The 25,474-nt window shown below is 38.3% G+C and overlaps 1 protein-coding gene and 1 pseudogene across 2 annotated transcripts; one reads left to right on the top strand and one right to left on the bottom strand.

Moving 5' to 3' along the window:
• Positions 1 to 3,429: 3,429 nt before the first annotated feature.
• LOC112738397 (uncharacterized) lies at positions 3,430 to 13,457 on the bottom strand. 2 transcript variants are annotated; one of them, XM_025788848.3, is made up of 2 exons: positions 12,699 to 13,457; positions 3,430 to 4,649 (listed from the first exon to the last, which is right to left on the bottom strand). In XM_025788848.3, exon 2 carries the CDS (start codon positions 4,642 to 4,644, stop codon positions 3,772 to 3,774), a length of 873 nt encoding a protein of 290 aa, XP_025644633.1. In that variant the 5' UTR covers positions 4,645 to 4,649; positions 12,699 to 13,457; the 3' UTR covers positions 3,430 to 3,771. The 2 variants fall into 2 exon arrangements, 1 of the variants encoding a protein (XP_025644633.1); XR_003169371.3 differs by lacking the exon at positions 3,430 to 4,649 and adding an exon at positions 8,810 to 8,905.
• Positions 13,458 to 17,770: 4,313 nt separating this feature from the next.
• On the top strand, positions 17,771 to 20,315 carry LOC112734562 (heat shock protein 90-6, mitochondrial-like; annotated as a pseudogene).
• Positions 20,316 to 25,474: the final 5,159 nt, after the last annotated feature.

Raw genomic sequence — 25,474 nt, 5'->3', positions numbered from 1 at the left:
CGGGATATTCCTAGCCGACCTAGGCGCCCGACAAGACGGCCAACCTAGACCCGAACCGGAAGGCGACATGGAGAAACTGCAAATAGGACAAACCAAGGACGAGTACACCTTCATCAACAGGAACCTCCCCTATGACCTAAAAGAAGACCTTTCCCAATTTTTAAAACAAAACAGAGACCTGTTCGCTTTCACGCCAGCCGACATGCCGGGGATAGACCCCGACTTCATGTCCCACCAGCTAGCCGTAAACCCCAAAGCCAAACCCGTAGCACAAAGAAGAAGAAAAATGTCAGCAGACCGAGCGGCCGAAGTCAAGAGACAAGTACAAGCCCTGCTCGAAGCAAACTTCATCCGAGAACTCCCCTACACGACCTGGGTAGCAAACGTTGTACTTGTAAAGGAATCCAACGGGAAATGGCGAATGTGTGTCGACTACACGGACCTCAACAAAGCCTGCCCAAAAGACGCCTTTCCCCTGTCGAACATCGACGGACTAGTGGACTCCGCATCCGGACATCGATACCTCAGCTTTATGGACGCATACTCCGGCTACAATCAGATACCCATGCACCGACCCGACGAGGAAAAAACGGCGTTCATCACCCCCGACGGCACGTACTGCTACACAGTCATGCCCTTCGGTTTGAAAAACGCCGGAGCAACGTACCAACGGCTCGTCAACAAAATATTCCAGAACCTATCCGGAACAAAACTAGAAGTCTACATAGACGACATGCTCGCCAAAACTGACTCAAACGAACAACTCATCAGCGACCTCAAGGTCATAATGGACACCCTAAGAAGGCACCAAATGCGACTCAACCCAACAAAGTGCGCCTTCGGAATGGAGGCAGGGAAGTTCCTCGGCTTCATGATTACACAACGCGGAGTTGAAGCCAACCCGGAGAAATGTCGTGCCATCCTCGAGATGACGAGCCCAAAAAACCTGCGCGACGTTCAGAAGCTCACCGGTCGACTGACAGCCCTATCTCGCTTTCTCGGAGCGTCAGCCCAAAAAGCAATCCCCTTCTTCAAACTAATGAAGAAAGGAGCCCCCTTCATGTGGAAAGAGGAGTGCGAAGCGGCATTCCAACACTTCAAGAAAACCCTAGCGGAACCACCGATTCTCGCCAAACCCCAAACAGGGGAAACCCTGTACTTATACCTCTCCATAACGGAAGAAGCACTCGCGGCGGCACTCATCCGAGAAAACAAGAAAAAGGAGCAAAAACCTATATATTTCACAAGCAAAGTCCTACAAGACGCAGAGACCCGCTACTCGCGCCTAGAAAAACTAGCCTTTGCCCTCCTCACGGCGTCCCGACGCCTGCGACAATATTTCCAAGCCCACCCCGTAACGGTTCGAACCGACCAAGCAGTTAAACAGGTACTACAGAAACCCGACCTAGCGGGTAGAATGCTAGCATGGTCCGTCGAACTATCCCAATTCGACATCAAGTTCGAACCCCGATACGCAATCAAAGCACAGGCCATGGCCGACTTCATCGCCGAGATGACCCCGGGAAACACCCCTCCCGAGTCATGGAAACTACACGTCGACGGCTCCTCGAACGTCACTTCCGGAGGCGCCGGAGTCATTCTGGAAAGCCAAAACGGCGTCGTGATCGAACAATCGGTCTAATATGATTTTCCGGTCTCAAACAACCAAGCAGAATACGAGGCCCTCCTGGCAGGCCTAACCCTAGCCAGCGAAGTCGGGGCAAAAATCCTGGAAATCAACACGGATTCGCAAGTAGTCAGTTCCCAAATCAACGGAGACTACCAAACGCGAGATCCCCTACTACAACAATACCTCGCCAAGGTCAACAAACTAAAAGAAGAATTTGACCAGGTAACCATACAGCACGTCCCCAGGGAAAGAAACGCCAGAGCCGACCTCTTCTCTAAACTTGCTAGCACCAAACTAGGACACGGCAACAAATCGCTAATTCAGGAGGTCGTCAAAACGCCGTCTGTATCCCTAACAGCCGACACCCACCTGACACACTCCCACCACAAGTCATGGACCTACCCCATCCTACAGTACCTCCTCAACAGAACACTGCCCGAAGACCCCAAAGAGGAAAAACGAATAAAAAGGGAGGCCGCCGGCTATACGGTCGTCGCAGGACAACTATACAAACGTGGACTCTCGCAACCCCTGCTCAAATGTGTCAAGCCCGGGAGCACGGAATACATACTACGCGAAATCCATGAAGGCTGTTGCGGCCACCACATCGGAGGTAAAACCCTTGCCCAAAAAGTCATCCGCGCCGGCTACTTCTGGCCCACGATCATCCGGGACTCCATGCAACTAGTGAAAAACTGCGATAAATGTCAAAGGCATGCCAACATCCACCAAGCCGCCCCGCACCAGCTCAGCATCATATCGGCAGAATGGCCATTCGGCACATGGGGGATCGACCTTGTCGGACCTTTTCCCACGGCACCAGGCCAACTCCGATATCTCATCGTCGCCATAGACTATTTCACCAAATGGATCAAGGACGAGCCACTAGCCTCTATCACGGCGACCCAATGTCGAAAATTCCTCTGGCGACAAATCATCACCCGATTCGGGATCCCCGAGATCGTCATCTCGGACAACGGAACCCAGTTCGCCGACACAAAATTCAAGGAATTCCTAAGTGGACTACGCATATCCCACCGCTTTAGCTCGGTAGAACACCCCCAAACAAACGGGCAGGTGGAATCAGCAAACAAAATAATAGTCAAACGCCTCAAGAAACGACTCGACGAAGCCAAAGGGCTATGGGCGGACGAACTCGGATCGGTCTTATGGTCGTACCGCACGACCCCCCAGACAGCTACCGGGGAAACCCCCTTTCGATTAACCTACGGCACGGAAGCTATTATCCCAGTTGAAATCGGCGACCCAAGCCCGCGAAGAACAATCGGAGGCAACGACGAAAAAGCAGAACGAGACCTCACTGACGAAATAAGAAGCGTAGCCCATCTCAGAGAGCTAGCCCTAAAACAAAGAATCAGCCTAAGATACAACCACGGAGTCATTCGGCGAGAGTTCACAACAGACGACCTCGTCCTACGACGAAACGACATCGGTCCCCCAACCCCGGGAGAAGGGAAACTCGCCCCCAACTGGGAGGGACCATACAGAATCAAAGCTGCAATCGGGAAAGGAGCGTACAAGCTCGAACGGCTTAACGGTCACGAAGTCCCGAGAACGTGGAACGCCGCTAACTTACGGCGATACTACTCCTAAAACCAACCTAGGTCTCCATTCCCCCCCCCCCCCCGTTTTCTTTTACGCTTTCGCTTTACTTATTCAGTGGTTGCAAATTTACATTTCAAAACTACGCCTATGTATCAAATTCGGGTACTCTTTCCCGCCAACAACGGAGGGTTTTAACGAGGCCCACCCATCAATAAAATCACATTACAAAGCTATCCCTAAAATCTTTATTTTTTTTTTTTCACACAATGTCCCAAATACGGAACAATGACACGGCCACAACTGGAGGACCGATCACCCTCCGGGCCCAACCCACGAATATCCATATAAACCCGACCACACGACGGTCCACTCATCCCAAATATGGGAGTAAGATTAATTAAACGGAATAGCTTTAAAACGGAACATACGAAAAGAGCCCGAACGGCTGGAAAAGTCATTAAAACAAAATTCAAAAGCTACGGAGTCACGGTTACACGGCCCACGGCCAAACCAAAAGTATCCAAAAAACAAAGTAAGTCTAAAAGAGCGGAAGAACAAAAATTACAAAGATAAAGCTACTCGAGGTCGACTATCCGGCCATCACGAACGGTCTTGAATGCTCCCATCACGGACACATCCATTCCCGGAGCAAGCACCAGGGCCTGCGCCTTCATCGTCTCCTCGGTAGCAGCAATTGCATCCTTAGCATCGGCCAGCAGTTCCGTTTTCTCCCTCTTCAATGCAGCAACCTCGGCATTCAGAGCCTCCGTCTCACCAAGAAGTACGGCAGCCCGGGAACCCGCATCGGAGGCCTTGCGCCGCTCCTCGCCTAGCTGAGAAAGGAGTGAAGTCTCAACCTCGAAAAGCCGGAGAATCTCCGCCCCGGCTTCTTCAGAAGACTTCACCGCCTTCTCCCTCGCAATCTCGGCAGCCTCGAGCTCCTCCTTCAACTTAGCCACCTCAGCCTGAGATTGGCGAAGTTTCTTGTCCAATAAATCGACCTGAGCCATCACGGGCTCAGTCTTCCGAACAACAACAGCAGAACGAAGGAGAGCACGATACACCGACTTGGCCTGGAACGAGACATCACAGCCATCAAAATAAGGCTCCGTACCAGGCATCAAATCCTGATCAATGAAACCCGGGGCATCAAAACGACGATCCATCACACTAGGCACCAAACCCTCCTCAAAAGTCTCGCTGCTCGGGTCCTCAGGCCTCCTTCTCTTCCGAGAAGCCTCAGCAGCCGACACCACCACAACCTCAGGAGAGTTCGCAGGGCCAGGGAAAACTTGAACCTCGGCCCGTGCAGCCGAGGAAATCACCTCCTGAGAAACCGGTTGAGATTCCACGGCAGGATTGGAGACAGGGGTAGAAGGAGACGAGGATCCCTCCTCCCGGCCCATCGCCGCCTTCAACCTAGCCAGAGAAGTCAGCCCACCAGCCATCTCAACTGAAAGAAATAAAAAATAACAAAGTAAGTTACAAAAAGAGAAAAATAGAACACATAAAATCGGGAAAAGAAGACAAGGCACACACCAATATACGCCCGACAAGCCTCGGGATCCCCCATAACGTCCCGAGGATTCAACGGACGCTCACCAAACAAATGCCACAAAACGTTGGCAACGTCCTTATCCTCCTGGGACAAACCATCGTAGGTGAATTTAGTCAGAACCGACGGGCCAGCTTGGAAATTCCAGTATGTCGAAAACTGACGTACGCCCTCCGGCGACAGCCAGAATGGATGGTGCCCCTGGACAGGACGCACCTTGAAATACTCCCATTTAAAACCATGAAAAGAATCCTCAAATAAGCCAAAAATACGGCGATGAGGCTGAGCACGGAAAGACATATACCCCTTCTTATGCTTCCCCTCCTTAGTCGAGAGAGTGCATAAGAAAAGAAAAAGAAAAACAGGAACGGAAGCCGGAAGGTCGAGATACCGGCACACCAACTCAAACGACCGCACAGCAGCCCATCTGTTCGGGTGAAGTTGAGACGGCGCCACGGAACACCGACTCAACAGATCCTGAACAAACGGCGAGAAGGGGAGTCGCACGCCAAGCCGAGTGAACATCGACTCATAAACCCACATCCAATCCGGAACGGTGGGGGAATGCAGATTCAAGTAACAAACGCGCTCGTCGGCATCCGGGAGGACGAGCTCATACCGCCCCTCCTCATCACCACCACCACAGATGGCCCCCCTGATCACGGAGCCGTTGAAGGTCGCCCTCCGTCATCCGCGACGGAACGCCCCATACATCACTAGTCACCCAACCATAACGATTGGGAACGCCCCTGGAAGGGGCTACTGGAGCTCTCACACCCTCATTTCTCCGCCGTTGCATACCTAAAACAGGGAGGAGCACCACCATCAGCCTGCTAACCCTAGACAGAAGCAAGACAGAAACCTACACACCACTACCAAACCAACGCGGCGGTACACCGCCATCACCGAATGAACACGGCGGTGCTCAACCCCTCCAAAAACTCAACAACTACCCCCCCCCCCAAAGAAACTAGTTCAACGCAAAACTAAAAACAGGCAGAACAATGCATGGCAAAAGACAGAGCAGCATTCACAAAATAACAGGAAAGAATAAACGAAACGCGCTAACCTGGAAATGTAGAAAGAACACTTGAGAAAGCTCGAAAAGCAGAAGCAGCAAGCAAAAACCAAAAAACAAAAGACCACAGAGAAAGGAGGAGACTTTCTGTTCAGATAGAAATTCTTCAGAAGAGAATGGAAAAAGGAAAAAGAAAGGGAAACGAGCGAGGGAACTGAAATAAAAATCCAAAACGGTTTCAAAGAGAGGGGTGAAAAGACCCAATTGCCCCTAGGCGCAGTTAAAGCTAGTATGGGCAGAAGAGGGAAAACGTCCCTTCACATTTAATGACCCTCCCTCGAAAAAAGAAGCTAATAAAGCCTCGAAGAACGCAACAGACACGGCAGAATCGGAGGAGTCATGTCAAACCAAAAAACGGTCAGACGAGCCTTCAAGCGAAACCGGAGCCGAGGCACCGATCTCCCTCCAAAAAACAAACGAACTCCCGAGACAAACTGAAGCCCACGGACAAGCATCGCGCCTTTCAGCGACAGACCGACCTTGTTCGCTCCCCCGCTGCGGGGGCAACTGTTACGGATCCGGCCCACCATTCCGGATCCAAGACCGAACCCAACACCGGTTCCCCGGGTCCGACCCGTTCTCCACTTCTAGAAGGCCCGAAAATGGCACTCTCAGATTCCTAACCGACTTTCGAATTCAAACGTCTCCCTTATCTTAGCCAAATAAGATAAGATAAGATATTCTCCATCACCTATAAATAGAGGACCCAGGTCCCTCCAGGTATTCATTCATTCCTCACACCTTATACCTCTCAGATCCATTCTGACTTGAGCGTCGGAGTGTCTTTGCAGGTACCTCCCCCCATCGCCCCAGTCAAGTGATCTGGCATCCGCCTCGACCCGCAGGTTCCCGATCCATCTCTCAACCCGTACCAGAGACATCTTGTACACTGACCTTTAAAAACAACGTTCTCCAAAATAGGGCTACGTATCCAGCTGTATATCTTTTTCGTGTGACATAATATTGATCTGAAATTTGATTTGCTTGAAATCTAAACGAGTTTAAGGTCACAAATTTTGAAGGACAATTGGTTAGAATTGAATTTTTCATGAATTTATTAAAATCATTGTTCTCTGCTATTCTTATATTTTTTTTACCTACAAAATTACATTGTATAAGTAAAGGTCTCGTACGTGAGTTTTTCACAATATATATGGGCCTTAGAAAGTCAATAGGTGCTGAGTCGGTGATCTGTATATAGCAGTCACTGTTTTGTACGCATAATTTTAGGTACAGGCATTGAAACCATGCATAATGGGCATTGTCATAAACTTCAGTCCGTCGGAGACGTGAATATAAAATTTGTACAATTTCGAGGCCATTCGTTATACTAATTATCAAACAGAAAGTCAGTCGCCAGTAGGATGTTAAGCTAAATATTCTAAGAGGAGATTAGAAGAACATGTTAGAATTTAAAGTAGGTGCCAAGATACCAAGAAGACTTTAGCAAAAGTAATTATGCTGAAATGAAGTGTGAATATTCTAGGGAAGACCAGAATTAATTATATAAATTAGTGGTAGCCCTGATGGACCAAAGCGGACTGTCTAGTGAGAAGGGGTGAGGTTCGCTCCAACGAAACCAGAGTGGATTAGCGGGTGAGAAGGAGGAACGTGTGGGGTAGGAACGCCTCCGAGAAAGTTGTCTCTCTTCTAGGCGCATACCATCAAGTTGCATTACTGACTGAGTTGAGAAACTATATCCGAGCATAACCTTGGGTAACGTCGGGCTACGGAGAGAAGATCGATGTGTGAGCTCATGGTTTGCACTAGGGACATGCATGCATCATGTTTGTTGCGCACTTGCAAATTACTTGTGTTTGATATTGAAATTACTTTAATTGCATATGTTTGTTTTCTGTTATATATAAATGAATATGTTACTCGGTTGTTTTCCTTTTACTTTGTTTGACCAAAACATAGAAACCAAGACCTTAGGATCCCTTTCACTCTACTGGAACTTTAGATTGTCACCCTTCTTTTCTTTTCTTGTTCCCCTCCCCAGATGGGATCGGCGGTGATCTTTGAAATTCCTCTTGTCTTGAGTTATGAAGACCTCGTGCGGGGTGGAGTCTTCATGTGGGGAACACCTAGAACCCGCATTTATGCTTTACGCAACCGTAGTTTTAGATTTTCTGTACATAGCCCATATTTTGATCCAGACATGCCATACGAGTTTACTTTAGCGGAGCTACATCCAGCCGGAGGCCAATTTCTTTTTCCTCATTCTCTCAATATGGTAGACCGCACTACAATGTACCATTTCCAGGTTTTTCGTATGTACACAAAGTTGAACTAGATCTTACTTAGCATTTTCCGATTCCCGACTACAGAGGTTTAGCCAATGCCAGATCACCCTTGGGGCACCATGTTGCAGCTGCTCAGGCCACACACTCTAATCTGGCAGTGGATGAACCTTGGAGACAGATTTAGAGTCCAATGAAGAGTCTATTCCCGAGGAGGTTGGACCAATTATCAGAGAGTTGTTTGGAGACCATCCCGGAGTTTTATATAGCTGACTATTTCTTTTGGTGAGGTATAGTGCCATATTCCCTCGCTTTAGCATGATTTTAGAGGGATAGGATCTTCCAATGATTTTAGAGGGATAGGATCTTCTAATAAATCAGTTCCAGCTTAGGGGACGATCTTCAAGTAAATCGGTTCCAGCTTAGGGGACCTGTAACACCCTAACTTTTAGCACCTCATAATCGTACTAAAAGTCCAAGCGTCACTTACTTCTAAACTTTTTTATTTTTATACTACCTTTATTTAATATTGAGCCTTCACAAATACGAATCGAAATTTTAATCAAGAAATCGAAAGGAGACTTTATTTTAAATCACTTAACCACAAAAGTATATATTCACATAGCATTACATACATAGACTTATCTCAGGATTCTCAAATACAAGTCTTACCCCTCTAAAAACAAAACAATAAATGACGAGAGAAAAATAAAATCTAAGATTAAATCAAATACAGAATATATATATATATATATATATATATATATATATATATATATATATATATATGAGGATCAGTCGTGGCTCCTCACCAAGGATTCCTGAATCTGTCACTGAAACAGAAGATCTGTAGGGGGTGAGAACGTCGCCCTCGCATGTTCTCAGTAGGGAAAATGAATGCCGTAAAAAATATAGAATAAAATACAAAGAGTAAAGTATCATTTTTGTCTCCAACGTTTGGGGTAAGTTTCAAAGTTGTCCCTAACGTTTTAATCATCCTATTTAAGTTCTTAACATTTCAAAATTGGCTCAACGTTGTCCTGCCGTTAGGAATCCGTTAACAGAATTTACGCCAGGACAAAATTGAGACGATTTTGAGGCATTATGGACTTAAATAGAACGAAAACGTTGGGAACAAAACGATACATAAAAATAAATTTTAATTTTATCCTTTAATAATATCAATTTTTTACCATACATAGTATTCAATTATTTTTTAATCACATCTAAGTAAATTACACTTAATCACATTACTTTCATTCTAAATAATTTTTTTTTTATAATTTTACACTTAAGGTAATGTAATTTTTCATAAATAAATAAATTTTACACTTTCATTCTAAATAAATAATATAATGTGATTAGAATGGAGGTGTAAAATTATTAAAAAATTATAAGTAATGTGCTTAAGTAATAAAAGTAAAATTAAAAGAATGAAAGTATAAAATTTATTTATTTATAAAAAATTACATTATTTTAAGTGTAAAATTATAAAAAGATTAATTTATTTAGAATGAAAGTGTAAAATTATAAAAAAAATATATAAGTAATGTAATTAAGTAATGAAAGTAAAATTACATTATTTAGAATAAAAGTGTAAAAGTTATTTATTTATAAAAAAATTACATTACTTTAAGCGTAAAATTATAAAAAAATAATTTATTTAGAATGAAAGTGTAAAATTATAAAAAAAAATATAAGTAATGTGATTAAATAATGAAAGTAAAATTACATTATTTAGAATAAAAGTGTAAAATTTATTTATAAAAAAATTATACTATTTTAAGAGTAAAATTATAAAAAAATTAATTTATTTAGAATGAAAGTAATGTGATTATAAAGTAATTTACTTAGATGTGATTAAAAAATAATTGAATACTATGTACAGTAAAAAATTAATATTATTGAAGAATAAAATTAAAATTTATTTCTATGTATCGTTTTTGTCCTCAATGTTTTCGTTCCATTTAAGTCACTAACGTTTTAAAATCGTCTCAATTTTGTCTCGCTGTCAATTCTATTAACGGATTCCTAACGGCAAAACAACATTGAGTCAATTTTGAAATGTTAGGGACTTAAATAGGACGATTGAAACGTTAGAGACAACTTTGGGACTTACCCCAAATATTGGGACAAAAACGATACTTTACTCATAAATTTATTTTTTTTTATAATTTTACACTTAAGAAAATAAAAAATTTAGAATAAATTATTCTAAAATCTTAAGTGTAAAATTATAAAAAAAATTTATTTAGAATGGAAGTAATATGATTAAGTGTAATTTACTTAAATGTGATTAAAAAATAACTGAATACTATCTACAGTAAAAAATTGATATTATTAAATGATAAAATTAAAATTTATTTCTATGTATCGTTTTTGTCCCCAACGTTTTCGTCCTATTTAAGTCTTTAAAGTTTCAAAATCGTTTCAATTTTGTCTCGCCGTCAATTCTGTTAATGGATCTCTAACAACAGGACAACGTTGAGTCAATTTTAAAACGTTAGAGACTTAATAGGGCGATTGAAATGTTAGAGACAATTTAGGATTTACCCCAAACGTTGGGGACAAAAACGATACTTTACTCAAATACAAATAGTTAACTCATATCCCAAAAACAGTTTTCTTTATTACACCATTAAAATTCTTCCTAAGTCTTATCTAAAGCCGTTTAAAGCCCTTTCTTTAAATCACATTACTTAAATAAAGTCTTAGTCATGTTAACCATTCTTTAGCCACAAACAGCATTCCTTAATACATTACTAAGCTCGCAGCAACAACAAAATATTCAATTAAACATACAAGCAAGTCACCAAGGCAAACAACACAATCACAGGAAAATTACATAAACAACCACAATCAAATGCAAGTGCGCAAACAAGTTATGATGCATGCCTGTTCCTAGCGCAGGCCATGAACTTATGCGTCGGTTGTCTACCCACAATCCGACGTTACTCGGGGTAAAGCCCGAATATGGGTTATTTACTGTGTCAGTTAGGATAGCATTGGCATCACGGTTACCCGTGTCAGTTAGGCCACTTCATAATAACATTTCAATGTACATCACAGTAAGAAACAGTGCTATCATTTAGACGAACATTCCCGCATTAACAACCTTAAGCTATCAGTTAGGCAGGCACTTTCGCACTAGCAGTTTGGCACAAAAGCCCATTTAACATACAATTTTCAAGCATCTATCTTATTCATTCTTTCTCATTTCTTTCCTCTTAAGTATCTATTTCATTCATTAGTTCTCATTTTCTTTCTTTTCATTATGCCTCCGCATCACCATGTAGTTAAACATACCTCCACATCACCATGTAACTAAACATACCTCTACATCACCATGTAATCACTCATACCTCCACATCACCATATAGGTATACTTTCAGTCGTCCATCAGTCTTGGCATTAAAACTTTTAATTTCCAAATACCCAAACTTCTTTAACGTTTAATTAAGGAAAAATTCATTTTCTTAATAAACCGAGCTCAAATTATAATTTAAAACAAAGTCATTTGTCAATGAACTAAACTTAAAACATAATATTTTTCTTAATAAATGACCTCAAAACAAAATGCTTTTCTCCACAGTTCAAAATCATAGCATAATTTATTCTTTTCTTAACAAATCGAAAACAAATAATATAGTTTTTAAATTAAACTTTCTTTTAAATAACGCTTTAAACAAGTCTCAGAGTTTTATAAAAATTTCTACAGCATTTTCTCTAAAATTCGGACTTTGTCACCCTTCAAGGGTCCCAACCAAACCATTTTCAATTAACAAATCATTTTCAATAATCACACCATTACAAATATCAAATAAGTTTTCAATAATCAAATTATTTTCTTTAAAGCTAAGCCTCTTTTTTATTCCAATAAAATTCAGCTCTCTTTCAAATCTGTTGCTATTAAAACCAAAGGAAAAATTCAGACGTTCATTCAAACTTTACAAAATCTTCCGGCCATGTTCTTTTTATATTTAACCTTAACCAAAACCACCTTTTTGTTTATTCTTACAAAAACTCAGACAGAATCTCCCCTTAAAACTAGACTTCACCACCCTTACGTGCTCCTTCACTTCCTCATTAATCAATGCACCTTAATTTAGTTTAATAACCAATATAACATTGTCAACATAACCAGGAAAAATCAGACTTTTCAAGAAAACAATTCATCAGATAAACTTTGACTCGTTCAACCAACTTTAATTCGAATCTCGGTTCATCCCAAAATTCACCTCAACCATCAACACAACAATACCCAATCAAATTAGCATGTTCGATAAATAATGATTTTCCATACCAGCTTACAACAGTCCCTATCATTATCACATAAATCTCAAATCAACTATAGAATCAAGACATGAACTTAACCAAAAATTCCAGCATCAATCACAGCTTCAATTCAAACTCAATTTGTAAAACTCAATTCAAACTTTAATTTAATAAGCAACGTCTAATTTATTAACATTCTGAACCAAAGATTCAATCACAATCATAGCCAATCATTCACAGCCGAGAATTCAAGCTCAATAACATCATAATTATTAACATATTTGCAATTATCTACTATACTTTTGGACATTTTTAAATTAAAAACTGTTAATTTTAAAATAAAACCCCTACCTCAATGTCGCATTTAGGAGAAATCGAAGGCAGAATTATGGCGGCAGCAACTCGAACCGAACTAGCAATAGCAGCGACTACAGTGAGGGCAGCTCCAACAGCCACATGCAACTCAGCGGCAACCCACAATCCACAACTACAGAGACCACACCGAAAGCACCCACGGCAGCGGCTGGAAGAGTAGCGGCCATGGCAGCAGCAGCTGCACCAGAGCTTCAACAGCGGCGGCAAATCAGCGGTGGTGGAGGCACGGCAGCGACAGGCTCCACCTTCCTCCGCGATTTTCTCTGTCCTCGCGCATCAACAACGGCAGATCTAAAGATGATGGCAACGCGGTGGTTGCAGCGGCATTCGAGCTTCAGCGGTGACGGCGTCTTCTTCCCCTGGTCTCTTGCATGGCGGTTCGGCGGCTTGAACGGCGACGATGGTGGCTGGGCGTGACGCTCTCTCTCTCTTTTAGCCTTCCTTTCTCGTGCACGGGTCCTCTGTGAAGGCGTCGGCGGCATCAGAACGCGGCGGCGGTGTGGCAGCAGTTTCCCCTACCTTCCCTTCTTCTTCCTCGCGACTCCCTCATTCCCTCAAATCCTTCCTCTGTGTATATGTCTCTGTATGTGCTTGTTTATTTGTTGTGTGTGGTGTGTTTATGGGTGAGTGAGTGGCAGTGAGGAGTGGGTGAACAGGGCTCATTGAGAGATGAACGAGTGTGGAGGGGGTTACGTGTGTGTAGGTTAGGTAAGAGAGGTTAGGATCAGTGAAATTAGGAATTAAAATTGGGGATTTAGGGTAGAGTATTAATTTAAAATCAAATTTAATTAATATAATATATTTTAAGAATATTATTTATTTTTTAAATTATAAATTATTTTTTAATTAAATACTTTTAGTTTAAGATTATAGATAAATAAATAATTTTTTTTAAGTTCATAATATTAATTAAAATTTTTAATTATTCAATTTAAATTATATAAAATTTTTATTATTTTTAATTATTTAATTTTAAATTTTTAATATGAAAATACTCAATTATTTAAAAAATTTTATAAATTTTAATAGATTTTAAACTCAAAGTATCATAAAATTTAATTTAATTACATTTAGAAAAATAATTTTTTTTAAATAAAATTATCAACAATTATCATAAATAAACTAATAACTCATTATTTATTTTTTAAAAAAACTAGGGTTGTTATAGAACTCGTGTGAGGGTTGGGACTGTTTTTCATATTTTGTCTATGTATATATTCGATATAGGTACTTTGTATTTTGGATATTTGACATGTACCTTTCGACTTATATTATGTATTTTGTCTATCCTTATATGTCTATCTTGTGATATTACTATAAGTATTATTCTGTGTTGCGAAAAATTTATTTTAATGCTTTACCACACCAAAACGGAAATAGTTTTTATTAATCACATTAATTCGACAAAGGCTTTTAGAAATATCTGATAAAGAAATTTCAAGTCTAGAGCCAAGTAGGTTCGTATGACCAGAGACGAATCCACTCTTTAGGGTGTGGGGGTAAGCGCCCCCACTATAATTTGAAATTTTATTGAGTAGTATATAATAATAATAATATTTATTTGACTCCGCTAAATTATTAAATTTGATTCCACAATATTTTTTTATTCAACTTTCGATACTTGATAGCCAATTTAACAACTTCATATTAGATGTTCATTATAATTATCAAGTTTCAAATTTAAATAAGATTGATATTCTTTTTTAGAAATCGACTCGAAAGAATATTATCTATCTATTTGTATTTCTTCTTTTAAAATTAGCTTTAGTTTTTTCATAATAACTACACTAATTGAACTTTTTCAACTATGAATAATATCATCAAGAGCTAACTGTATGAAAGTTGAGTTTTAAATGATTGTTTAACGACATATATAAAAAAAGGACATTTTAATTATATTGTCAAGGTTTTAAAATATGAAATATAATTTTAAATTATATGTTATTATTTAAATTACTATTTTAGTATTTTAATTTGTAATTAGATATTTTGAAACCTAATCATATTTTACAATAATAAAATATAATTATAACAACAATTATGCTACGCATACATAAAATAATCACTTGTACAGAATAAATCTTAACATACAAATTTTGAAATACAAAATACACATTAAAAATAAGTTAAATAATATATGTATTTATACATAAATTTATAGTAGATAATTTGATAACTAATTTTTTATGTAAACGTAATATTTTTATTATAAAAATTATTATCATGTTATATATATTTCGCCCCCACTATCAAAATTTTCTGGATCCGTCACTGTGTATGACAAGTAACATCTAAACGATTGGAATTAGTCATGACATGTCAAAAGTTGGGTCGTTGTGTAACATCCCAAATTTTTGAATCAAGTCATTTTTTTAATAACTAATTAATTAATTAAAATGGTAATAATTTAAAATTTGAATTTAAAATTTAAATATATGAAAGCACTAGTGGTAGTAAATCTCTAACCGACAGTAAACAACCTTTTAAAACATAGTCATAACTAATTCTACATTTATTAGATTTGAATGATATTTTATTATATGAAAAGATAAGAATACTAGCTCTATTCCTTAAGTTAAGTATAAAATCAAATTCAAATTAAATTAGGTAGATAAATCGGTTACAAGTTTAGAGTAGAAAATCGCGCTCTTATCAGCCAACCTGATATACTAATAGTATTTCAGAAATATCTCAAGTTGTGGTTATCCGATTGACTTTGTTTAAGATTCGTTTTAAAGATAATTCAATTCTCTATAATTTTGTTTCTAATAGATATTTCCAAATACCAAACGTATAAAAGGTTATAGGGCTCACAAAGTGACGATCCAGATTGAAGATTTCACCTAAATGCCTCCTAACATAATCTGCACATACATGAGAGCTATTTGATCCTTCCTTTCTCATTCTATTCCCTTTTTCTATACAAAACATTCTACTATACACAAAGTCTAGTCATGAAACAAGTCTCTCTTCACTAACAAGCCGCATCTATTTGCATCGGAACACCTATCGAAACTTTACTCGAGGTAGGGGTTTTATGCTAATTTTTATGTCATATATAGATGTTAGTATTACATGCCATGATATAATGTCTCTTCCCTTCATACGCATTATGCATTATAATAAAAATCTTATGTTCATGAAGAACTGAGGGAATGATCCTTCGGTAAGGGAAGGTGACCCCCAAAGACAAGATAATCGAGATGATCCTTTGGTAAGGGAAGGTGATCGGCAAACCTTTGGGATAAGAACCTTTGGTAAGGGAAGGGGACTATCCCATCAATTTTATATAATAATATATCTTTGTTGACATGACTCCCTTCTTGTGTATGTCTAAATAACCTTGATTGTAAATTGAACTGAGGGAATGATCCTTCGGTAAGGGAAGGTGACCCTCAAAGACAAGATATCGATATGATCTTTCGGTAAGGGAAGGTGATCGCCAAAATGTTTGGGATAAGAACCTTTGGTAATGGAAGGGGACTCCTACTTTTTATACCGGTTTGAGCTCAATACCTTCCATAAAAGCTACGAGAAAAAGTAATGAAAAGTGCAATGAAAAGTGTGATCATGATTATTCTTCTTTTATTTTTTTTATTTATGATTATGTTTATTATTGCATTCAAAGATTCTTCTTTTTCCAAAGTTCCTTTTTGTATGATGTATGATATTGTTTAAGATATTTATTTTATTCAGATCTATTCTGTTCGACTTATCTATGGCAATGTTACTATTCTTCTCTTATTTATTATTTATTTCGTCTTGCTTTATGGCCTATGAGAACATCATACCAAGGTTTATGAGTTACCTTTATATGTTTTAAAGCTATAGGCATTTTGTATGCATTACACATGTCATAACATAAGTAAATGAGAAGCATCTAAAAGTCACACCACTCCAACTAATCAAGACTTTTGAAAATAATAATTGAACAACATTGCATCATCACTGTTTTTATTTTAAAACTTGGAGTGGTTGGGGATGGATACGATGACACCATATAGATAAACTACTGAGAAACTTTTGTTTCTCACCCCTCTCTCCGTACCATCTTCAGGAACGATGTAGTACGAAGCAATACAGTTGAGGTGAAAAGACAGGTGCACTAGTGGGAGCAAGCTATCAAGAACGTAGATACAAAACATTAAACGTTTACCTTAAGAAGGAAGAATATGCGATTGTTTTAGCCATAGTTAAACAAATTAAGGGAATTAGAATTTTCTATGTGTCCTGTTTTATCCTTATTGACTGATTGCAATTGTAACTATTATGTTTCCTTTTTATTTGGTATGAGTAAAGCTTGTCATTGTTGTACCTTCATAGTTTAGCACACCAATTTTTCATGTTAGTATTTTTAAATCCACTTATATTTTTCAACTAGTAACCATTCTGATAAAAACTAATTATTTAATATTTTTATATATAAATTATTTTATATAAATATTTCATATTTGTTTTAAGTAAAAAATTTCGCAAGGTTTTGAATATCAGCTACTAAATATAACCCAAATAAAGCTTAACTCAGTTTAAAAGTATTAGGGTGTTACACATTGCATGGTCAATCTTCCCGTCAATATTTGATATAGTTTAAAAATGATAATTAAAAATAAAATATTAAAATCGACAGCCAAGGCGTCGATTCTTTTGATGACATTAAAATTATTCTACTGTTATCATCACATTATCGACAAATTTGGGTAGAGAATACTTTTTCTTTAAAATCAACGAATATGGCGTCTATTTTAGTATTAAAAATATCGATACTGCCTTACCATCGATAAATTTGAACAATCAAGATTACTTTCCAAAATCGAATAAATGGTGTAGATTTAATATATAAAATAGATGCTTAGGTTGTTTCTTGTTTTCAAATTAAAATTGACATAGTTACCGTCGATTTTTATTATTAAAAAAATGCTCTCCTGCACACTTCCTGCGCCTCCCTCATTTCTCCCAAATTCCCCATTTCACTAGTCCTCACTTTACCCCCAAATTCCCCTTGCATGTACACTTCAACCCTTATTCTCCGTTGCTTCCGTCGCTCTGTCATGGTCATACTACCATCACTCTGTTGTTTCCGTGCCGCTGTCACTCCTCAGGTTTGCGTCACTGTCGCTCCTCACGCTCGTGCCGCCATTGTTCTACTGCTGCCGTGCTACCCCCATCCCTTCAATTGACAGTGCTCAATAAAGAACCAGTTACTCTCTCTCTTTCCTTTTCTGTTTTATTATTGCTATGTTCAATTTTGTTGGTAAAAATATCAACGAACTAGTCCTTTTGTTGTTGAAAATCATCACCGACATAAATTTTTATTGATTATCACTGAACCTTAAATATGTTGTTGCTGAAAATATCACTAAGCTATTTTTTTGTTGCTTAAAAATATTACTGAGATAAATTTGTTACTGATTATCATCACTGAACTTTGAATAATTTGTTATTAAATTGAAATTTTCTATTTATATCGTGTTCGGATTGAACCTAACTAGTTGTGATCATATGCATACTTTAGTCTAAAAGTTGTATTAATATTTTATTTAGATAGATATGTCTTGAGGATGCTCAACAGTACTTGTAAAAGTTATTGCTGCAAGCATAAAATTTAATATTAATTTGTTACTCATTTATATTCTTATATAAAGAATTAAGAGTAAAAGACAAATAGGTTCCTGACCTTTTAAAACGAGGACATTTTCGTCCCTCAAGATTGAAAAATACATTTCGATCCCTCACGTTTTAAAACGGCTGACAATTATACCCCTCCGTCTATTTTGGGCCAAAAACGGCAACGGAGCCAGCTGACATGGAGGAGTAGAGGATGATGTGTCCGTTACACTTGCTGAAGTGGACTAGGACAAATTATTAGTGGACAAATTCGTCCCTTAATGGCCAAAATGATGCCGTAAGCATGAGTGAGCCCTATTTCATCAAAATGCAAAGTGGAAGCCATGGCCGCTGCTGGTGCGATCGTCCATGAAAGAGTGGGGGGGGGGGGGAACGGGGGGGGGGGGGGTTCTTCATCTTGCTTATCCTTTTTTCTATGTTTCATGAAGGTGTGGATTATGAGGAAACGTTTAGTTGGGAAAGCTTTTGACATGATTTTGGGGATATCTATGAGTGATAACAGGGAGGTATGTTCATATTTTGACGAATTTTAGTTGTACACATTCTGCCATTATCCCATTCTACATAGGATAAATTGTGTTAACTTAGATTCACTAATACTATCCGTATGTCTATATGTGTTTATTCATTTAACTAGATGTCTTGCTCTGTATGCAGGGCTATGAGAAGTTCTGGGAGAATTTTGGCAAACATTTGAAACTGGGTTGTATTGACGATAGTGAGAATCACAAACGCATCGCTCCATTGCTTAGGTTTTTCTCATCCCAAAGTGAAGAAGAACTGATCAGCTTGGATGAATATGTTGAGAACATGAAGCCTGATCAAAAAGATATTTATTACATTGCAGCCGATAGTGTGAATAGTGCAAAGAACACACCTTTCTTGGAGAGACTTGCAGAGAAGGATCTTGAAGTATAAGTTTATTTTCTTTCCTAAGTTTATAACTTTGTACGGATTAATTATATCATTTCTTAATATTGGTGTTTGTGATTTTTTCTTAGGTACTATTTCTGGTGGATCCAATTGATGAGGTTGCTATTCAAAACCTCAAGTCATATAAGGAAAAGAATTTTGTTGATATTAGCAAGGAAGACTTGGATCTAGGTATGTTCCTATTGCGTGGTGTATGGGAATAACATATCCCAAATGCTTGATATACTTCATGTTTTGGGAAAATGCTCATTTAGTCAATGGTATCAGCATTTTCATCAACCAAATATTTAGTAGTCCTTGTTTTTCAGTGGATTCATCATGGCTTGGTTCTTCTTTATAGCTAGTTAAATTTGATTTGTTGTTTCTACAGGTGATAATAATGAAGAAAGGGAAAAGGAGATGAAACAGGAATTTGGCCAAACTTGTGACTGGATTAAGAAACATTTGGGGGATAAAGTTGCAAGTGTGCAAATTTCAAATAGACTAAGCTCTTCACCCTGTGTTCTGGTGTCAGGAAAATTTGGTTGGTCTGCAAACATGGAAAGGTGGGTCTTCCTTTCTATCATATACTTAATGACAAATTTTGAGGATTTTACATAACAAATTAACAATGTGCTCTATGTATTTTTCAGGCTGCATTCAAAACAAACCCTAATGATCAAAATGCCCTCAGAGCTATTGACCTTCTCTATGATGCAGCTTTGGTTTCCAGTGGTTTTACAGTAAATTCATTGGCTCGGTTAATACTATTGTTTTGAAAGTCATTGAAGTTGGGTTGTTAATGTGATCAAGGTGCTGCATATATTGGCTATTTTAACTTTACGTGTGACATTATTTCTTGATGTGCTTGTGTGCGCGCAGCCTGATAATCCAGCGCACCTTGGAGGGAAGATATATGAGATGCTGGGTATGGCTCTGACCGGTAAATGGTCTACGTATTCTGGTCAGTCTCATCCCGCAGGAACCCAGCCCCATGTCCCTGAAACCGTAGAAGCTGAGGTGGTTGACCCTGCTGAGGCAAGCAGTCAGAAATGATCAAGAATTATAAGCATGTATATATCATGCTATCTAGACTGAAGTGAACCTGCATAATTTCACGACAACGGCAATGGAAACCATCACAGAAAGTTTAATGGTCTTACATGAAATAGAAAAACAAGAAAATTGCAAAAGTCAAAGAGTGAAAACGGCAATGGAAACCATCACAGAAAGTTTAATTGTCTTTCATGGACGATCGCACCACCAGCGGCCATGGCTTCCACCTTGCATTTTGATGAAATAGGGCTCACTCATGCTTACGGCATCGTTTTGGTCATTAAGGGACAAATTTGTCCACTAATAATTTGTCCCAGTCCACTTCAGCAAGTGTAACGGACACGTCATTCTCTACTCTTCTATGTCAGCTGGCTCCGTTGCTGTTTTTGGCCCAAAATGGATGGAGGGGTATAATTGTCAGCCGTTTTAAAACGTGAGGGATCGAAATGTATTTTCCAATCTTGAGGGACAAAAATGTCCTCGTTTTAAAAGGTCAGGGACCTATTTGTCTTTTACTCAAGAATTAAAAATAATGCATGGTAGAATAAGCATTGTTTAAGCATAATGGAAGTTACTGTCCATTGTGAGATATTTTGGTGATTAGCTAACATACTATTTGGAGTTTATCTAAAGGTAGTTGGTTTTTGGAATTTTATCCACGTGTTTTTAAAAATAAGTATAGAGATAACATATTTAAATAGCTATTAGGTGCGCAAAGAGAAAAAAGAGAAAGAAAGGAGATGTGAGCCGAGAATGTGGAACAAAGAGAGAGAGAGAGAAAGGGCTTCCATCAAATTCTACATCATTTCACTTCACTCTCATCATACCATTTCATAAATTTAAGCACAATAAAGAAGAGGGTGAGAGTGAGAGAGGACAGTCGAGAGATTGAGAGTGAGAGATCATCAATTTCCAACCTTCATCAAGCTTTCTTCACCAAAAACACCACTTCCATGACACCACCTTTATAAGAGCTCAAAAATTCCAAGTCTTCTTTTCGTCATCTTCTCTTCTCACCATTCAAAAAATAAAATAAAATCAGTAACTTAATCAACCATTCACATTTCTCCCAAGATTATCAACCCAACTAAAAATCCAAGCTCAAGAGGGCTTCCTTTGGTCAAAAGAGAGAGCTAACATCAACTTTCAAAGAGAGTGGTCAACAAAGGGCTAGGCTAGATAGTAACCTCTTGCTCATGATTATGTTGCTAAATGTTTGATAATGATTATGATTCTGGTGTACATGATCGTGCGAAAGTTGATGCATTGATGTCTTTGTTGTTTGATTATAATGCAAATACTTGATGTGAAGTTCTATGATGATCCTGATGAGATATGTACTTGTTTAATGATGATGAAGCTGCTAAATTTTTGTTTTTATTATGCATATTTTATATATGATCAATATATGTATGTGTATGTGTATGTGGTATGTGAGTAATGAAAAAAGTGAGCTGAGCTCTTAGGGCTGTAACAACAAGTGTAACAAATTTAAATAACTAAAAAAAGGTTAGAATCATGAATTAGAGGAAGTTAGTAGCTTAGAAAACTAAACTTGATATGTAGAGTCCGAATTTTATGCTGCAGAATCTGTTGCAGAATTTTTGTAGCAACTTGTTCGATCTGGGAGCAATCTAGGCACTCAGTTTAAGTGAAATTATTTTTCTATGAATCCTTAATGAGTCTAGGATGTCTCCTGAAAATTATTACATATAGGGGGTGAGAACCAAACCACACGGTCCTCCGTAGGAGAAGAAAATGCCACAAAAGAAATAGAAATAAATACACCTGGTCAACGCACATTTCAAGAAAGTCTATCTTTATAAAAGCTTGCAGTTTTTATTTTCTTTATTTTCAAATCATCTTCGCTTATATATAATTGCATATCTTAATATTTATTAATATTTTCTTTAAAGCTCAACGACACATTTAAGGATTTTTTACCCAACAGATTACCATCTCTCTTTTTCTATATGTTCAACACATAAATCAGAGTCTAAGGGTAATACCGAGTTCAATCTACCTCAACCTCAATCACCTCCGTCCACCAGCAATCACGATCAAGTCAAACAATCAAAACATGCAAACAGTCACATATAAAGCATATAACACATAGCACATAATCACATAAAACACATAAGCACATCACAACAATAAAATGTACGCCCAAACTGTAAATTCAAATAAATAATAAATAATTTATTAATAAATTAATTATGAACAAAATGGGGGTTAAAAATTTTAAATTTATAATTTGGAGAATTGCCGGTAAAATTTTAATTTAGAAAATAAATTTGAGCGCAAACATATAATTAATTGTGAAAAAACGCATATTGGCATTAAAATTTAACTGTACCTACTTAAGCCTGTCCGGTACTGCATATATAAAAACTAATACTAAAAAAATGACAAGAAAAATATTTAGAATAAAAAATCAAACACTTAACTTAAAGATTTTGGTCCTAGGTGGGCCAATGGGCAAATAAACCCCATAACATAAAATTTCAGCTCATTTCTCCCAAATTGAGAGAGCGACCTCAAAGAGAAAGAGAATGAGAGAAAAGAGAACCCTAGTACTATTCACTTGACACACTGATAAACCACTATTTTATGGTTTATCTTGTGCTAAATTGGGTGGTTTTTATCAGTTCTTTGCACACTTATTCATACAAACTGCATAGTTGTAACAACCGCCCCTTCTAGAAACAAAATTAAATTTGAAGTTTGAAAATCAGTTAGGAGATAAGTTTAGAATTTTGAAATTTTGGATAGGAACCTGGTAACCACCCTCAGTTTGAAATTTAAAATATCCCAACCACCCCATCCCCAAATGTATATAAATAGGGGAGCACCCATAGGTAGAAAATCACTTTTCTCAAACACTTATCCTCTCCCTTCTCTCTCTACAAAGAAATAACATTCTGTGGGCAAACACAAGAGGCAAGCTCAAAGAAGCGTTAGAAAAGAAGGTAGGGAATTATGCCTTTCTTACTTATGTTGGCATGTAGTATGCTTTATTTTGTTTTTCTTCCATCCATGTATGGCTACCACCTTTCATGTATTTTATGGCATGAATTATTCTTTGCTTATCTCTCATCTACATTGAGCATGATTATCCATTTTGTCAATTACACCCTCTTGAATCCATTAATATGTATCCCATATCTTTTCTATGTGCATTTACATGACCCTTTAATCACTATTCCTTTTATGTTGAGAGTACATGCCCCTTTATAACGTTTTATTAAATTATTTAACATTCCCTAATTTTACTATGTGCCCTTACATGACCTTTGATACCGTTACATTATTATTATTCCTTTTATGTTGAGAGTACATGCCCCTTTATAACGTTTTATTAAATTATTTAACATTTCCTAATTTTACTATGTGCCCTTACATGACCTTTGATACCGTTACATTATTATTAATCCTTAAATATTGAGAGTACATGCTCCTTTTTATATCTTGTTCAAAGGAACCCTATTTTATTATATGGAACTAAATGACCCCTTATATCATTATTGCTCCTTTATTTTAAAGATCAAGGGTACATACTTCTTATAATATCTAATCCAAGTATTTTAAATACTCACTTTCTTACTATATGCACTTAGATTATACTTTTTACATTATATTATTAATATCTTCTTAGGGTCAAGAGTACATGTTTTCTTATAAATGTTTTATTCAGCTAATTAATATCCTATTTTTTTATAATGTACATTTATTTTATACCCCTCTAGGGACGAGAGTACCTACTTTCGTATAAAATCTTATTCAAACATGCTTATTTTATCATGATATATGCCTTTCCTCTCGCATGATTCATTCTTGTATATGCCTAAATAACCGTACTTGTTAAAGAACTGAGGGAATGATCCTTCGGTAAGGAAAGGTGACCCCCAAAGACAAGATATCGATATGATCCTTCGGTAAGGGAAGGTGATCGATCGAGATGATCATTCGGTAAGGGAAGGTGATCGAAAAACGTTTGGGATAAGAACCTTCGGTAAGGGAAGGGGACTATCCCATCAACTTTATATAATAATATATCTTTTTATATGACTCTCTTCTTGTGTATGTCTAAATAACCTTGATTGTAAATTAAACTGAGGGAATGATCCTTCGGTAAGGGAAGGTGACCCCCAAAGACAAGATATCGATATGATCCTTCGGTAAGGGAAGGTGATCGATCGAAATGATCCTTCGGTAAGGGAAGGTGATCGCCAAAACGTTTGGGATAAGAACCTTCGGTAAGGGAAGGGGACTCCCACTTATACCGGTTTGAGCTCAATACCCTCCATATAAGTTATAAATTAAGAAAGAAAGAAGGCATGAATAAAAGCTTGAGTTCTATGTTTTCCTTAGATTTAATTATGATTATGTTGATGTTATCCTTCTATTTTCCTATATGTTTCCCCTTTCTTTTACACACATGTTTTACAAAAAAAGAAGATGCATATTACATGCCATATTATACGCTTGTTTTTAAAATCCCGCACGTGGGCTGGAGATGGATATGGAGGTGTTACATAGCACTCCTACTGAGACGTTAGGTTCTCACTCCCTTTCTTTTCTCATACTATCTCCAGAGGAACATGGCACAGCAGATAGAGACGACGCAGTGCCCCCCGAGGGTAACTTCTGAGTATGACCCCTCAAAGCACGCGTGGGTAGTTGCGACCACTACTACCGTGCTCTAGACTATCCACTTAGGTCGCGAACCCATGGAAGAAGAACCCCAGTTGCCAGTCATAACCTTCCTAGATAGGAATGCTTCAACATCTAGAAAGCGGTCACCTAAGGTGGTACACCTCGAGTCCGACTCCGAGGCCGAGGAAGAGGAATCCGACGACCCTGGCCAGAAGGAAGACACCATGGAGGCGGATCCAGAGGAGAAGTTGAACCCTTGCGGAAGTCCAAAGGTGGAATACGTACCCTATTCCCCCACTTCGGCACCCCGTCGAGTTTTGGTTCATCCCACACAACGGAACCGGGTTTTCACTGCGCGAAAGGGTGTTGGAGGGAGGCCCCTGGTACCTCGATTCGTGAATAACTAAAGACTCCTGATCAAGGATAGGATAGGATGCAAGTAGGGGAGCCTCTTCGACGAGATTAGTTTAGGACGTAGTTAGCTTCTTTTCCTGTTTTAGTTT

This window comes from Arachis hypogaea, chromosome 13, assembly GCF_003086295.3.
Source record: "Arachis hypogaea cultivar Tifrunner chromosome 13, arahy.Tifrunner.gnm2.J5K5, whole genome shotgun sequence".
Classification (NCBI taxonomy): Eukaryota; Viridiplantae; Streptophyta; class Magnoliopsida; order Fabales; family Fabaceae; genus Arachis; species Arachis hypogaea.
The sequence above is the reverse complement of the archived record's forward strand: the minus strand, read 5'-3'. Positions and strand labels throughout refer to the sequence as shown.

Coding starts and splice junctions, on each gene's coding strand:
- LOC112738397 (XM_025788848.3), bottom strand. CDS start 4,644: ATGGCTGGTGGGCTGACTTCTCTGGCTAGGTTGAAGGCGGCGATGGGC.